The following is an 18464-nucleotide window of genomic DNA, read 5'->3' as shown; positions in this document are numbered from 1 at the left end:
TCTCCCTCTGCTGCTGCTATCTATTTTCCCTCTGCTGCTATCTATTCTCCCTCTGCTGCTATCTATTCTCCCTCTGCTGCTATCTATTCTCCCTCTGCTGTTACTGCTGCGGCTACTATTCTCCCTCTGCTGCAGCAGCTACTATTCTCCCTCTGCTACTACTACTATTCTCCCTCTGCTACTACTACTATTCTCCCTCAGCTGCAACTACTATTCTCCCTCTGCTACTACTACTATTCTCCCTCAGCTGCTGCTGCAACTACTATTCTCCCTCTGCTGCAACTACTATTCTCCCTCTGCTGCAACTACTATTCTCCCTCTGCTGCAACTACTATTCTCCCTCTGCTGCAACTACTATTCTCCCTCTGCTGCAACTACTATTCTCCCTCTGCTGCAACTACTATTCTCCCTCTGCTGCAACTACTATTCTCCCTCTGCTGCAACTACTATTCTCCCTCTGCTGCAACTACTATTCTCCCTCTGCTGCTGCTACTGCTACTATTCTCCCTCTGCTGCAACTACTATTCTCCCTCTGCTGCTGCTACTGCTACTATTCTCCCTCTGCTGCTGCTACTACTACTATTCTCCCTCTGCTGCGGCCGCTATTCTCCCTCTGCTGCGGCCGCTATTCTCCCTCTGCTGCTGCTATCTATTCTCCCTCTGCTGTTACTGCTGCGGCTACTATTCTCCCTCTGCTGCAGCAGCTACTATTCTCCCTCTGCTGCTATCTATTCTCCCTCAGCTGCAACTACTATTCTCCCTCAGCTGCAACTACTATTCTCCCTCTGCTGCAACTACTATTCTCCCTCTGCTGCAACTACTATTCTCCCTCTGCTGCAACTACTATTCTCCCTCTGCTGCAACTACTATTCTCCCTCAGCTGCAACTACTATTCTCCCTCAGCTGCTGCTGCAACTACTATTCTCCCTCAGCTGCTGCTGCAACTACTATTCTCCCTCAGCTGCTGCTGCAACTACTATTCTCCCTCAGCTGCTGCTGCAACTACTATTCTCCCTCTGCTGCTGCTAATACTACTATTCTCCCTCTGCTGCTGCTAATACTACTATTCTCCTTCTGCTGCTGCTACTATACTACTAATCTCCCTCTGCTGCTGCTACTACTACTATTCTCCCTCTGCTGCTGCTACTACTACTATTCTCCCTCTGCTACTACTACTACTACTATTCTCCCTCTGCTACTACTACTATTCTCCCTCTGCTACTACTACTAGCTGCTGCTGCAACGACTATTCTCCCTCTGCTGCAACGACTATTCTCCCTCTGCTGCAACTACTATTCTCCCTCTGCTGCTGCTGCAACTACTATTCTCCCTCTGCTGCTGCTGCAACTACTATTCTCCCTCTGCTGCTGCTGCAACTACTATTCTCCCTCTGCTGCAACTACTATTCTCCCTCTGCTGCTGCTGCAACTACTATTCTCCCTCTGCTGCAACTACTATTCTCCCTCTGCTGCAACTACTATTCTCCCTCTGCTGCTGCTAATACTACTATTCTCCCTCTGCTGCTGCTACTACTACTATTCTCCCTCTGCTGCTGCTACTACTATTCTCCCTCTGCTGCTGCTACTACTACTATTCTCCCTCTGCTGCTGCTACTACTACTATTCTCCCTCTGCTGCTGCTACTACTACTATTCTCCCTCTGCTGCAGCTACTATACTACTAATCTCCCTCTGCTGCTGCTACTACTACTATTCTCCCTCTGCTGCTGCTACTACTACTATTCTCCCTCTGCTGCTGCTACTACTACTATTCTCCCTCTGCTGCTACTACTACTACTATTCTCCCTCTGCTGCTGCTACTACTACTATTCTCCCTCTGCTGCTGCTACTACTACTATTCTCCCTCTGCTGCTGCTACTACTACTATTCTCCCTCTGCTGCTGCTACTACTACTATTCTCCCTCTGCTGCTGCTGCTACTACTATTCTCCCTCTGCTGCTGCTACTACTACTATTCTCCCTCTGCTGCTGCTACTACTACTACTATTCTCCTTCTGCTGCTGCTACTACTACTACTATTCTCCCTCTGCTGCTGCTACTACTACTATTCTCCCTCTGCTGCTACTACTACTACTATTCTCCCTCTGCTGCTGCTACTACTACTACTATTCTCCCTCTGCTGCTGCTACTACTATAGTACTATTCTCCCTCTGCTACTACTACTATACTACTATTCTCCCTCTGCTGCTGCTGCTACTACTACTACTACTACTACTATTCTCCCTCTGCTGCTGCTGCTGCTACTACTACTATTCTCCCTCTGCTACTACTACTAGCTGCTGCTGCAACGACTATTTTCCCTCTGCTGCAACTACTATTCTCCCTCTGCTGCTGCTGCAACTACTATTCTCCCTCTGCTGCAACTACTATTCTCCCTCTGCTGCTGCTGCAACTACTATTCTCCCTCTGCTGCTGCTGCAACTACTATTCTCCCTCTGCTGCTGCTGCAACTACTATTCTCCCTCTGCTGCAACTACTATTCTCCCTCTGCTGCAACTACTATTCTCCCTCTGCTGCAACTACTATTCTCCCTCTGCTGCTGCTCCTACTACTATTCTCCCTCTGCTGCTGCTGCTCCTACTACTATTTTCCCTCTGCTGCTGCTCCTACTACTATTCTCCCTCTGCTGCAACTACTATTCTCCCTCTGCTGCAACTACTATTTTCCCTCTGCTGCTGCTCCTACTACTATTCTCCCTCTGCTGCTCCTACTACTATTCTCCCTCTGCTGCTCCTACTACTATTCTCCCTCTGCTGCTCCTACTACTATTCTCCTTCTGCTGCTCCTACTACTATTCTCCCTCTGCTGCTCCTACTACTACTACTACTACTACTATTCTCCCTCTGCTGCTGCTACTATACTACTATTCTCCCTCTGCTGCTACTATACTACTATTTTCCCTCTGCTGCAGCTGCTACTACTACTATTCTCCCTCTGCTGCTACTACTACTATTCTCCCTCTGCTGCGGCTGCTACTACTACTATTCTCCCTCTGCTGCTGCTACTATACTACTATTCTCCCTCTGCTGCTACTACTACTATTATTCTCCCTCTGCTACTACTACTATTCTCCCTCTGCTGCAGCTACTACTACTAATATTCTCTCTCTGCTGCTACTATACTACTATTCTCCCTCTGCTGCTACTATACTACTATTCTCCCTCTGCTGCTGCTACTACTACTATTTTCCCTCTGCTGCTGCTGCTGCTAATACTACTATTTTCCCTCTGCTGCTGCTGCTGCTAATACTACTATTCTCCCTCTGCTGCTGCTACTATACTACTATTCTCCCTCTGCTGCTGCTACTATACTACTATTCTCCCTCTGCTGCTGCTACTATACTACTATTCTCCCTCTGCTGCTGCTACTATACTACTATTCTCCCTCTGCTGCTGCTACTACTACTATACTCCCTCTGCTGCTGCTACTATACTACTATTCTCCCTCTGCTGCTGCTACTATACTACTATTCTCCCTCTGCTGCTGCTACTATACTACTGTTTTCCCTCTGCTGCTGCTACTATACTACTATTCTCCCTCTGCTGCTGCTACTATACTACTATTCTCCCTCTGCTGCTGCTACTATACTCCCTCTGCTGCTGCTACTATACTACTATTCTCCCTCTGCTGCTGCTACTATACTACTATTCTCCCTCTGCTGCTGCTACTATACTACTATTCTCCCTCTGCTGCTGCTACTATACTACTATTCTCCCTCTGCTGCTACTATACTACTGTTTTCCCTCTGCTGCTGCTACTACTACTATTTTCCCTCTGCTGCAGCTGCTACTACTACTACTATTCTCCCTCTGCTGCTGCAACTACTATTCTCCCTCTGCTGCAACTACTATTCTCCCTCAGCTGCAACTACTATTCTCCCTCAGCTGCTGCTGCAACTACTATTCTCCCTCAGCTGCTGCTGCAACTACTATTCTCCCTCAGCTGCTGCTGCAACTACTATTCTCCCTCAGCTGCTGCTGCAACTACTATTCTCCCTCTGCTGCTGCTAATACTACTATTCTCCCTCTGCTGCTGCTAATACTACTATTCTCCTTCTGCTGCTGCTACTATACTACTAATCTCCCTCTGCTGCTGCTACTACTACTATTCTCCCTCTGCTGCTGCTACTACTACTATTCTCCCTCTGCTACTACTACTAGCTACTACTACTAGCTGCTGCTGCAACGACTATTCTCCCTCTGCTGCAACTACTATTCTCCCTCTGCTGCAACTACTATTCTCCCTCTGCTGCTGCTGCAACTACTATTCTCCCTCTGCTGCTGCTGCAACTACTATTCTCCCTCTGCTGCTGCTGCAACTACTATTCTCCCTCTGCTGCAACTACTATTCTCCCTCTGCTGCTGCTGCAACTACTATTCTCCCTCTGCTGCAACTACTATTCTCCCTCTGCTGCTGCTACTACTACTATTCTCCCTCTGCTGCTGCTACTACTACTATTCTCCCTCTGCTGCTGCTACTACTACTATTCTCCCTCTGCTGCTGCTACTACTACTATTCTCCCTCTGCTGCTGCTACTACTACTATTCTCCCTCTGCTGCTGCTACTACTACTACTATTCTCCTTCTGCTGCTGCTACTACTACTAGTCTCCCTCTGCTGCTGCTACTACTACTATTCTCCCTCTGCTGCTGCTACTACTACTACTATTCTCCCTCTGCTGCTGCTACTACTACTATTCTCCCTCTGCTGCTGCTACTACTACTACTATTCTCCCTCTGCTGCTGCTACTACTACTATTCTCCCTCTGCTGCTGCTACTACTACTATTCTCCCTCTGCTGCTGCTACTACTACTATTCTCCCTCTGCTGCTGCTACTACTACTATTCTCCCTCTGCTGCTGCTACTACTACTATTCTCCCTCTGCTGCTGCTACTACTACTATTCTCCCTCTGCTGCTGCTACTACTACTACTATTCTCCCTCAGCTGCTGCTGCAACTACTATTCTCCCTCTGCTGCTGCTGCAACTACTATTCTCCCTCTGCTGCTGCTGCAACTACTATTCTCCCTCTGCTGCAACTACTATTCTCCCTCTGCTGCAACTACTATTCTCCCTCTGCTGCAACTACTATTCTCCCTCTGCTGCAACTACTATTCTCCCTCTGCTGCAACTACTATTCTCCCTCAGCTGCAACTACTATTCTCCCTCAGCTGCAACTACTATTCTCCCTCAGCTGCAACTACTATTCTCCCTCAGCTGCTGCTGCAACTACTATTCTCCCTCAGCTGCTGCTGCAACTACTATTCTCCCTCTGCTGCTGCTAATACTACTATTCTCCCTCTGCTGCTGCTAATACTACTAATCTCCCTCTGCTGCTGCTACTACTACTAATCTCCCTCTGCTGCTGCTACTACTACTATTCTCCCTCTGCTGCTGCTACTACTACTATTCTCCCTCTGCTGCTACTACTACTATTCTCCCTCTGCTGCTGCTACTACTACTATTCTCCCTCTGCTGCTGCTACTACTACTATTCTCCCTCTGCTGCTGCTACTACTACTATTCTCCCTCTGCTGCTGCTACTAACTACTATTCTCCCTCTGCTGCTGCTACTACTACTATTCTCCCTCTGCTGCTGCTACTACTACTATTCTCCCTCTGCTGCTGCTACTACTACTATTCTCCCCTCTGCTGCTGCTACTACTATTCTCCCTCTGCTGCTGCTACTACTATTCTCCCTCTGCTGCTGCTACTACTACTATTCTCCCTCTGCTGCTACTACTATTCTCCCTCTGCTGCTGCTACTACTACTATTCTCCCTCTGCTGCTGCTACTACTACTATTCTCCCTCTGCTGCTGCTACTACTATTCTCCCTCTGCTGCTGCTACTACTACTATTCTCCCTCTCGCTGCTACTACTACTATTCTCCCTCTCGCTGCTGCTACTACTACTACTATTCTCCCTCTGCTGCTGCTACTACTACTATTCTCCTCTGCTGCTGCTACTACTACTATTCTCCCTCTGCTGCTACTTTACTACTATTCTCCCTCTGCTGCTACTACTACTATTCTCCCCTCTGCTGCTACTACTACTACTATTCTCCCTCTGCTGCTGCTACTACTACTATTCTCCCTCTGCTGCTGCTACTACTACTATTCTCCCTCTGCTGCTGCTACTACTACTATTCTCCCTCTGCTGCTGCTGCTACTACTATTCTCCCTCTGCTGCTACTACTACTACTATTCTCCACTCTGCTGCTGCTACTACTAATCTCCCTCTGCTGCTGCTACTACTACTATTCTCCCTCTGCTGCTGCTACTACTACTATTCTCCCTCTGCTGCTACTGCTACTACTACTATTCTCCCTCTGCTGCTGCTACTACTACTATTCTCCCTCTGCTGCTACTACTACTACTATTCTCCCTCTGCTACTACTACTACTGCTATTCTCCCTCTGCTGCTGCTATACTACTATTCTCCCTCTGCTGCTCACTACTACTACTACTACTATTCTCCCTCTGCTGCTGCTGCTACTACTACTATTCTCCCTCTGCTACTACTACTAGCTGCTGCTGCAACGACTATTTTCCCTCTGCTGCAACTACTATTCTCCCTCTGCTGCTGCTGCAACTACTATTCTCCCTCTGCTGCTGCTGCAACTACTATTCTCCCTCTGCTGCTGCTGCAACTACTATTCTCCCTCTGCTGCTGCTGCAACTACTATTCTCCCTCTGCTGCAACTACTATTCTCCCTCTGCTGCAACTACTATTCTCCCTCTGCTGCAACTACTATTTTCCCTCTGCTGCTGCTCCTACTACTATTCTCCCTCTGCTGCTGCTCCTACTACTACTATTCTCCCTCTGCTGCTCCTACTACTATTCTCCCTCTGCTGCTCCTACTACTATTCTCCCTCTGCTGCTCCTACTACTACTATTCTCCCTCTGCTGCTCCTACTACTACTATTCTCCCTCTGCTGCTCCTACTACTATTCTCCCTCTGCTGCTCCTACTACTATTCTCCCTCTGCTGCTCCTACTACTATTCTCCCTCTGCTGCTCCTACTACTATTCTCCTTCTGCTGCTCCTACTACTATTCTCCCTCTGCTGCTCCTACTACTACTCTCCCTCTGCTGCAGCTGCTACTACTCTCCCTCTGCTGCAGCTACTACTACTACTACTACTATTCTCCCTCTGCTGCTGCTACTATACTACTATTCTCCCTCTGCTGCTACTATACTACTATTTTCCCTCTGCTGCAGCTGCTACTACTACTATTCTCCCTCTGCTGCTGCTACTACTATTCTCCCTCTGCTGCTGCTACTACTATTCTCCCTCTGCTGCTGCTACTACTATTCTCCCTCTGCTGCTACTACTACTACTATTCTCCCTCTGCTGCTACTACTACTATTATTCTCCCTCTGCTGCTACTACTACTACTACTACTATTGTTCTCCCTCTGCTGCTACTACTACTATTATTCTCCCTCTGCTACTACTACTATTCTCCCTCTGCTGCAGCTACTACTACTAATATTCTCTCTCTGCTGCTACTATACTACTATTCTCCCTCTGCTGCTACTACTACTATTATTCTCCCTCTGCTACTACTACTATTCTCCCTCTGCTGCAGCTACTACTACTAATATTCTCTCTCTGCTGCTACTATACTACTATTCTCCCTCTGCTGCTACTATACTACTATTTTCCCTCTGCTGCTGCTACTACTACTATTTTTCCCTCTGCTGCTGCTGCTAATACTACTATTTTCCCTCTGCTGCTGCTGCTACTACTACTACTATTCTCCCTCTGCTGCTGCTACTATACTACTATTCTCCCTCTGCTGCTGCTACTATACTACTATTCTCCCTCTGCTGCTGCTACTATACTACTATTCTCCCTCTGCTGCTGCTACTATACTACTATTCTCCCTCTGCTGCTGCTACTATACTACTATTCTCCCTCTGCTGCTGCTACTATACTACTATTCTCCCTCTGCTGCTGCTACTATACTACTATTCTCCCTCTGCTGCTGCTACTATACTACTATTCTCCCTCTGCTGCTACTATACTACTGTTTTCCCTCTGCTGCTGCTACTATACTACTATTCTCCCTCTGCTGCTGCTACTACTACTATTCTCCCTCTGCTGCTGCTACTATACTACTATTCTCCCTCTGCTGCTACTATACTACTGTTTTCCCTCTGCTGCTGCTACTATACTACTATTCTCCCTCTGCTGCTGCTACTATACTACTATTTTCCCTCTGCTGCAGCTGCTACTACTACTACTATTCTCCCTCTGCTGCTGCTACTACTATTCTCCCTCTGCAGCTACTACTACTATACTCCCTCTGCTACTACTATTCTCCCTCTGCTGCTGCTACTATACTACTATTCTCCCTCTGCTGCTGCTACTACTACTATTCTCCCTCTGCTGCTGCTACTATACTACTATTTTCCCTCTGCTGCTGCTACTATACTACTATTTTCCCTCTGCTGCTGCTACTACTACTATTCTCCCTCTGCTGCTGCTGCTACTACTACTATTCTCCCTCTGCTGCTGCTACTATACTACTATTCTCCCTCTGCTGCTACTACTACTATTATTCTCCCTCTGCTGCTGCTACTACTACTATTCTCCCTCTGCTGCTGCTACTACTACTATTCTCCCTCTGCTGCTGCTACTACTACTATTCTCCCTCTGCTGCTACTACTACTACTATTATTCTCCCACTACTACTACTACTATTCTCCCTCTGCTGCAGCTACTACTATACTCCCTCTGCTGCAGCTACTACTACTACTATTCTCCCTCTGCTGCTGCTACTACTACTATTCTCCCTCTGCTGCTGCTACTACTACTATTCTCCCTCTGCTGCTGCTACTACTACTATTCTCCCTCTGCTGCTGCTACTACTACTACTATTCTCCCTCTGCTGCTACTATACTACTATTCTCCCTCTGCTGCTACTATACTACTATACTCCCTCTGCTGCAGCTGCTACTATACTACTATTCTCCCTCTGCTGCTACTATACTACTATACTCCCTCTGCTGCAGCTGCTACTATACTACTATTCTCCCTCTGCTGCTACTATACTACTATACTCCCTCTGCTGCAGCTACTACTACTACTATTCTCCCTCTGCTGCTACTATACTACTATTCTCCCTCTGCTGCTACTATACTACTACTACTATTCTCCCTCTGCTGCTGCTACTACTACTAATATTCTCCCTCTGCTGCTACTATACTACTATTCTCCCTCTGCTGCTACTATACTACTATACTCCCTCTGCTGCAGCTGCTACTATACTACTATACTCCCTCTGCTGCAGCTGCTACTATACTACTATTCTCCCTCTGCTGCAGCTGCTACTATACTACTATTCTCCCTCTGCTGCAGCTGCTACTATACTACTATTCTCCCTCTGCTGCAGCTGCTGCTACTACTATTCTCCCTCTGCTGCTGCTACTACTATTCTCCCTCTGCTGCTGCTACTACTACTACTACTACTATTCTCCCTCTGCTGCTGCTACTACTACTATTCTCCCTCTGCTGCTACTACTACTACTATTCTCCCTCTGCTGCTGCTACTACTACTATTCTCCCTCTGCTGCAGCTACTATACTATTCTCCCTCTGCTGCAGCTACTATACTATTCTCCCTCTGCTGCTGCTACTACTACTATTCTCCCTCAGCTGCTGCTGCAACTACTATTCTCCCTCTGCTGCTGCTACTACTACTATTCTCCCTCTGCTGCTGCTACTACTACTATTCTCCCTCTGCTGCTGCTACTACTACTATTCTCCCTCTGCTGCTGCTACTACTACTATTCTCCCTCTGCTGCTGCTACTATACTACTATTCTCCCTCTGCTGCTGCTACTATACTACTATTCTCCCTCTGCTGCTGCTACTACTACTATACTCCCTCTGCTGCAGCTGCTACTATACTACTATACTCCCTCTGCTGCAGCTGCTACTATACTACTATTCTCCCTCTGCTGCAGCTGCTACTATACTACTATTCTCCCTCTGCTGCAGCTGCTACTATACTACTATTCTCCCTCTGCTGCAGCTGCTGCTACTACTATTCTCCCTCTGCTGCTGCTACTACTACTATTCTCCCTCTGCTGCTGCTACTATTCTCCCTCTGCTGCTGCTACTATTCTCCCTCTGCTGCTGCTACTACTACTATTCTCCCTCTGCTGCTGCTGCTACTACTACTATTCTCCCTCTGCTGCTGCTACTACTACTATTCTCCCTCTGCTGCTGCTACTACTATTCTCCCTCTGCTGCTGCTACTACTACTATTCTCCCTCTGCTGCTGCTACTACTACTATTCTCCCTCTGCTGCTGTTACTACTACTACTATTCTCCCTCTGCTGCTGCTACTACTACTACTCTCCCTCTGCTGCTGCTGCAACTACTATTCTCCCTCTGCTGCTGCTACTACTACTACTATTCTCCCTCTGCTGCTGCTGCTACTACTACTATTCTCCCTCTGCTGCTGCTGCTACTACTACTATTCTCCCTCTGCTGCTGCTGCTACTATTCTCCCTCTGCTGCTGCTACTACTACTACTATTCTCCCTCTGCTGCTGCTACTACTACTATTCTCCCTCTGCTGCTGCTACTACTACTATTCTCCCTCTGCTGCTGCTACTACTATTCTCCCTCTGCTGCTGCTGCTACTACTACTATTCTCCCTCTGCTGCTGCTACTACTACTATTCTCCCTCTGCTGCTACTACTACTACTATTCTCCCTCTGCTGCTGCTGCTACTACTACTATTCTCCCTCTGCTGCTGCTAATACTACTATTCTCCCTCTGCTGCTGCTACTACTACTATTCTCCCTCTGCTGCTGCTACTACTACTATTCTCCCTCTGCTGCTGCTAATACTACTATTCTCCCTCTGCTGCTGCTAATACTACTATTCTCCCTCTGCTGCTGCTACTACTACTAATCTCCCTCTGCTGCTGCTACTACTACTATTCTCCCTCTGCTGCTGCTACTACTACTAATCTCCCTCTGCTGCTGCTACTACTACTACTATTCTCCCTCTGCTGCTGCTACTACTAATCTCCCTCTGCTGCTGCTACTACTATACTACTATTCTCCCTCTGCTGCAGCTGCTACTACTACTACTACTATTCTCCCTCTGCTGCAGCTGCTACTATTCTCCCTCTGCTGCAGCTGCTACTACTACTACTACTATTCTCCCTCTGCTGCAGCTACTACTATTCTCCCTCTGCTGCAGCTGCTACTACTACTACTACTATTCTCCCTCTGCTGCTGCTACTACTACTACTATTCTCCCTCTGCTGCTGCTACTACTACTACTATTCTCCCTCTGCTGCTACTACTACTACTAATCTCCCTCTGCTGCTGCTACTACTATTCTCCCTCTGCTGCTGCTACTACTACTATTCTCCCTCTGCTGCTGCTACTACTACTATTCTCCCTCTGCTGCTGCTACTATACTACTATTCTCCCTCTGCTGCTGCTACTACTACTATTCTCCCTCTGCTGCTGCTACTACTACTATTCTCCCTCTGCTGCTGCTACTACTATTCTCCCTCTGCTGCTGCTGCTACTACTATTCTCCCTCTGCTGCTGCTACTACTAATCTCCCTCTGCTGCTGCTACTACTATACTACTATTCTCCCTCTGCTGCAGCTGCTACTATTCTCCCTCTGCTGCAGCTGCTACTACTACTACTACTATTCTCCCTCTGCTGCAGCTGCTACTATTCTCCCTCTGCTGCAGCTGCTACTACTACTACTACTATTCTCCCTCTGCTGCAGCTGCTACTATTCTCCCTCTGCTGCAGCTGCTACTACTACTACTACTATTCTCCCTCTGCTGCTACTACTACTACTACTATTCTCCCTCTGCTGCTACTACTACTATTCTCATTCTGCAGCTGCTACTACTACTACTACTATTCTCCCTCTGCTACTACTACTATTCTCATTCTGCAGCTGCTACTACTACTATACTACTATTCTCCCTCTGCTGCTACTATACTACTATTCTCCCTCTGCTGCTGCTGCAACTACTATTCTCCCTCTGCTGCTGCTACTACTACTATTCTCCCTCTGCTGCTGCTGCTACTACTATTCTCCCTCTGCTGCTACTACTATACTACTATTCTCCCTCTGCTGCTACTACTATACTACTATTCTCCCTCTGCTGCTGCTGCACACTACTATTCTCCCTCTGCTGCTGCTACTACTACTATTCTCCCTCTGCTGCTGCTACTACTACTATTCTCCCTCTGCTGCTGCTGCTACTACTATTCTCCCTCTGCTGCTACTACTACTACTACTATTCTCCCTCTGCTGCTACTACTACTACTATTCTCCCTCTGCTGCTGCTGCAACTACTATTCTCCCTCTGCTGCTGCTACTACTACTATTCTCCCTCTGCTGCTGCTACTACTACTATTCTCCCTCTGCTGCTGCTGCTACTACTATTCTCCCTCTGCTGCTACTACTACTACTACTATTCTCCCTCTGCTGCTACTACTACTACTATTCTCCCTCTGCTGCTGCTGCTACTACTATTCTCCCTCTGCTGCTGCTACTACTACTATTCTCCCTCTGCTGCTACTACTACTACTACTATTCTCCCTCTGCTGCTACTACTACTACTATTCTCCCTCTGCTGCTGCTACTACTACTATAGTCCCTCTGCTGCTACTACTATTCTCCCTCTGCTGCTGCTACTACTACTATTCTCCCTCTGCTGCTGCTACTACTACTATAGTCCCTCTGCTACTACTACTATTCTCCCTCTGCTGCTACTACTACTACTATTCTCCCTCTGCTGCTACTACTACTACTATTCTCCCTCTGCTGCTACTACTACTACTATAGTCCCTCTGCTGCTACTACTATTCTCCCTCTGCTGCTGCTGCAACTACTATTCTCCCTCTGCTGCTGCTGCTACTACTATTCTCCCTCTGCTGCTGCTGCTACTACTATTCTCCCTCTGCTGCTGCTGCTACTACTACTACTATAGTCCCTCTCTATTTCATCTCTGTCTCTGGCTGAAAATAAATAACCTTACCTGTCCCGTGTGTCTGTGTTGCTGCAGGCAGAGCAGTCCAGCTCAGGAGAGGAGGAGTCTCTGCTGTCCTCCAGCATGTCATCAGGCAGGTCAGTGAGCAGCTTGTGGAGCTAGAGAAGAAGAAACAACACGTCATCAGGCAGGTCAGTGAGCAGCTTGTGGAGCTAGAGAAGAAGAAACAACACGTCATCAGGCAGGTCAGTGAGCAGCTTGTGGAGCTAGAGAAGAAGAAACAACACGTCATCAGGCAGGTCAGTGAGCAGCTTGTGGAGCTAGAGAAGAAGAAACAACACGTCATCAGGCAGGTCTGTGAGCAGCTTGTGGAGCTAGAGAAGAAGAAACAACACGTCATCAGGCAGGTCAGTGAGCAGCTTGTGGAGCTAGAGAAGAAGAAACAACACGTCATCAGGCAGGTCAGTGAGCAGCTTGTGGAGCTAGAGAAGAAGAAACAACACGTCATCAGGCAGGTCAGTGAGCAGCTTGTGGAGCTAGAGAAGAAGAAACAACACGTCATCAGGCAGGTCAGTGAGCAGCTTGTGGAGCTAGAGAAGAAGAAACAACACGTCATCAGGCAGGTCAGTGAGCAGCTTGTGGAGCTAGAGAAGAAGAAACAACACGTCATCAGGCAGGTCAGTGAGCAGCTTGTGGAGCTAGAGAAGAAGAAACAAGGGGATATGATTCACTGTTCTGTAGTTACCTTGGTTACAGAGTTATACAGTGACAGTCTAGGAAAACAGTGGGGGCAACCGCTCAAATAGTTCAACGAATTCCCTCAGCCAGGAGTCTCAGGAGTTATAGAAAACCTGGAGAATGTTCACAGGACTGCTTAAAAGATAAGTATTTATTTCTAAACAAACAAATGCCAATTTTTAAAGTGCATCTCTCCTCCAAAATCCAACATGTGAAAAGCATTTTTCCATTTTCACTGTAGTCATTTCTGATTTGACACAAACTGTAAGGAGCAAATAACCTCCAGCGTGGAGATAAACAAGCCAGCGTGGAGATAAACAAGCCAGCGTGGAGATAAACAAGCCAGCGTGGAGAAAAACAAGCCAGCGTGGAGATAAACAAGCCAGCGTGGAGAAAAAGCTTAGCTCCTCCTCACCTAATGTCCAACAGAAAGACAGCAACTCTTCACTACGTCAGGCGTCATGCCCAGGCGAACAGACTCTCACGACAGGTTTCCCTGACAGCCATCAACATAAATACACGTGCTCTACACGACCCAGAGCGACAGGGAGCCCTGAGTGAAGAGTAAGGCTGAAAACGCACCCTTTTCCCTTTAGTTGACTTACTTTCTGACCAGCCATGCTCAAAAAGTTACTATACAGGAAATAGGGTGCCATTTCAGTATGGAGCCCGAGTAGACTGTAGCCTGGAGTAGACTGTAGCCTGGAGTAGACTGTAGCCTGGAGTAGACTGTAGCCTGGAGTAGACTGTAGCCTGGAGTAGACTGTAGCCTGGAGTAGACTGTAGACTGGAGTAGACTGTAGACTGGAGTAGACTGGAGTAGACTGTAGCCTGGAGTAGACTGGAGTAGACTGTAGCCTGGAGTAGACTGTAGCCTGGAGTAGACTGTAGCCTGGAGTAGACTGGAGTAGACTGTAGCCTGGAGTAGACTGTAGCCTGGAGTAGACTGTAGCCTGGAGTAGACTGGAGTAGACTGTAGCCTGGAGTAGACTGTAGCCTGGAGTAGACTGTAGCCTGGAGTAGACTGGAGTAGACTGTAGCCCGAGTAGACTGTAGCCCGAGTAGACTGTAGCCTGAGTAGACTGTAGCCTGGAGTAGACTGTAGCCTGGAGTAGACTGTAGCCTGGAGTAGACTGTAGCAGACTGTAGCCTGAAGTAGACTGTAGCCTGAAGTAGACTGTAGCATGAAGAAGCCCCGAGTAGACTGTAGCCTGAAGTAGACTGTAGCCTGAAGTAGACTGTAGCATAAAGTAGACTGTAGCATAAAGTAGACTGTAGCATAAAGTAGACTGTAGCATAAAGTAGACTGTAGCATGAAGTAGCCAGAGTAGACTGTAGCCTGAAGTAGACTGTAGCATGAAGTAGACTGTAGCATGAAGAAGTCCGAGTAGACTGTAGCATGAAGTAGACTGTAGCATAAAGTAGACCGTAGCATAAAGTAGACCGTAGCATAAAGCAGACCGTAGCATGAAGCAGACCGTAGCATGAGGCAGACCGTAGCATGAGGCAGACCGTAGCATGAGGCAGACCGTAGCATGAGGCAGACCGTAGCATGAGGCAGACCGTAGCATGAGGCAGACCGTAGCATGGGGTAGACCGTAGCATGGGGTAGACCGTAGCATGGGGTAGACCGTAGCATGGGGTAGACCGTAGCATGGGGTAGACCGTAGCATGGGGTAGACCGTAGCATGGGGTAGACCGTAGCATGGGGTAGACCGTAGCATGGGGTAGACCGTAGCATGGGGTAGACCGTAGCATGGGGTAGACCGTAGCATGGGGTAGACCGTAGCATGGGGTAGACCGTAGCATGGGGTAGGCCTCTAACCTGAGTAGGCCTCTAACCTGAGTAGGCCTCTAACCTGAGTAGGCCTCTAACCTGAGTAGGCCTCTAACCTGAGTAGGCCTCTAACCTGAGTAGGCCTCTAACCTGAGTAGGCCTCTAACCTGAGTAGGCCTCTAACCTGAGTAGGCCTCTAACCTGAGTAGGCCTCTAACCTGAGTAGGCCTCTAACCTGAGTAGGCCTCTAACCCTAACCTGAGTAGGCCTCTAACCTGAGTAGGCCTCTAACCTGAGTAGGCCTCTAACCTGAGTAGACTCTAACCTGAGTAGACTCTAACCTGAGTAGACTGTAGCCTGAGTAGACTGTAGCCTGAGTAGACTGTAACCTGAGTAGACTGTAACCTGAGTAGACTGTAGCATAAAGTAGACTGTAACATAAAGTAGACCGTAGCCTGAGTAGACTGTAGCATAAAGTAGACTGTAACCTGAGTAGACTGTAGCATAAAGTAGACTGTAACCTGAGTAGACTGTAGCATAAAGTAGACCGTAGCCTGAGTAGACCGTAGCCTGAGTAGACCGTAGCCTGAGTAGACCGTAGCATAAAGTAGACTGTAACCTGAGTAGACTGTAACCTGAGTAGACTGTAGCATAAAGTAGACCGTAGCCTGAGTAGACTGTAGCATAAAGTAGACTGTAACCTGAGTAGACTGTAGCATAAAGTAGACCGTAGCCTGAGTAGACCGTAGCCTGAGTAGACCGTAGCCTGAGTAGACCGTAGCATAAAGTAGACTGTAACCTGAGTAGACTGTAACCTGAGTAGACTGTAGCATAAAGTAGACTGTAACATAAAGTAGACCGTAGCCTGAGTAGACTGTAGCATAAAGTAGACCGTAGCCTGAGTAGACCGTAGCCTGAGTAGACCGTAGCCTGAGTAGACCGTAGCCTGAGTAGACCGTAGCCTGAGTAGACCGTAGCCTGAGTAGACCGTAGCCTGAGTAGACCGTAGCCTGAGTAGACCGTAGCCTGAGTAGACCGTAGCCTGAGTAGACCGTAGCCTGAGTAGACCGGAACAGGAAAAGGCATAGACAGCTACTTACTTCCCATAAGGACTGTTGGATGTTCCTCACATTTTCCACTGTGTCCTCAATCATAGGACGCATATCCCCAACCAGAGCAGGACTCACTAAAATGTCCCACTCAGGGAGTTATCAACAGAAGTGAGGAAACACATCTACTTCAGCTCCATTCCAGTCTGGTCTCGTCACACAGAGGATCATTCTTGTGCGACGATGAAACATTCGAAGGCAAAACGGCCAGACATGTTCTAGGCTAGCCTTGTGTTCCCAGTCAGATGACTCTATTGTTGGCTCTCACACATCATACAGCCTGGTTAAGTGGAGCAGACAAACAGTTTTCACATGACTGACTTGTTGCGCATAACAGCCTCCTGTACGTACAGCATAGAAGCAAAAATGTAGTCAGTTCTCTGTAGAATAAATGCAGTTTTTTAACGCAATGTTAATCCAATGATAATCCAGTCCAGTCAGGGCTTCAATAATCCATCCAAGCTTGATCTAGTCTAGTAAAATGCAACTCTGCTGTTTTATAATCCATAGAGTGAGAGGTCTGGTCTAGTCAAATCTAGTTGAATGCAACTCTGCTCTAGCTTCACACTACAGAGAGTATGAGACAGACAGAGAGAGACATTATGAAGTTTCACTTTTTAACAAAAGAGAAAATACAGAGCAGAGCTAGCTTCAGTATGACAACAGGCTGCCTGCCTGGGTCATTAATATCCCAGCACAGGTAACAGGTTCAGGGTTGAACAGAGCAGAGCTAGCTTCAGTATGACAACAGGCTGCCTGCCTGGGTCAATAATATCCCAGCACAGGTAACAGGTTCAGGGTTGAACAGAGCAGAGCTAGCTTCAGTATGACAACAGGCTGCCTGCCTGGGTCATTAATATCCCAGCACAGGTAACAGGTTCAGGGTTGAACAGAGCAGAGCTAGCTTCAGTATGACAACAGGCTGCCTGCCTGGGTCAATAATATCCCAGCACAGGTAACAGGTTCAGGGTTGAACAGAGCAGAGCTAGCTTCAGTATGACAACAGGCTGCCTGCCTGGGTCAATAATATCCCAGCACAGGTAACAGGTTCAGGGTTGAACAGAGCAGAGCTAGCTTCAGTATGACAACAGGCTGCCTGCCTGGGTCATTAATATCCCAGCACAGGTAACAGGTTCAGGGTTGAACAGAGCAGAGCTAGCTTCAGTATGACAACAGGCTGCCTGCCTGGGTCAATAATATCCCAGCACAGGTAACAGGTTCAGGGTTGAACAGAGCAGAGCTAGCTTCAGTATGACAACAGGCTGCCTGCCTGGGTCAATAATATCCCAGCACAGGTAACAGGTAACAGGTTCAGGGTTGAACAGAGCAGATGGCTGAGAGGTGAGTAACACACTGACATCTGTTTGGAGCAGGCGGTGTCTTAGAAACACAAAAACGCCAGGCTATATCATAAGGGCTTACCTTCCTCAAGATTCCCACTGACCCACAGTACAGATACACTACTGAAGAGATTCCCACTGACCCACTGACCAGATACACTACTGAAGAGATTCCCACTGACCCACTGACCAGATACACTACTGAAGAGATTCCCACTGACCCACTGACCAGATACACTACTGAAGAGATTCCCACTGACCCACTGACCAGATACACTACTGAAGAGATTCCCACTGACCCACTGACCAGATACACTACTGAAGAGATTCCCACTGACCCACTGACCAGATACACTACTGAAGAGATTCCCACTGACCCACTGACCAGATACACTACTGAAGAGATTCCCACTGACCCACTGACCAGATACACTACTGAAGAGATTCCCACTGACCCACTGACCAGATACACTACTGAAGAGATTCCCACTGACCC

General features: G+C 47.8%; 1 protein-coding gene across 3 annotated transcripts in view; it reads right to left on the bottom strand.

Moving 5' to 3' along the window:
* LOC106584724 (centrosomal protein of 152 kDa-like) overlaps positions 1 to 18464 on the bottom strand; it is a 59951-nt gene that overhangs the window by 34276 nt on the left and 7211 nt on the right. For 2 of the 3 annotated variants that reach the window (XM_014170251.2, XM_045706083.1), the window contains exon 3: positions 13053 to 13162. In XM_014170251.2, the coding sequence (XP_014025726.2) occupies positions 13053 to 13162 (110 nt within the window). Of the gene's footprint in view, positions 1 to 13052; positions 13163 to 16619; positions 17161 to 18464 lie in introns of those variants that run through there. The other variant, XM_014170252.2, reaches the window with a different exon arrangement.

Source organism: Salmo salar, chromosome ssa23 (assembly GCF_905237065.1).
Source record: "Salmo salar chromosome ssa23, Ssal_v3.1, whole genome shotgun sequence".
Classification (NCBI taxonomy): Eukaryota; Metazoa; Chordata; class Actinopteri; order Salmoniformes; family Salmonidae; genus Salmo; species Salmo salar.
This window is presented reverse-complemented; position numbering and strand designations above follow the sequence as displayed.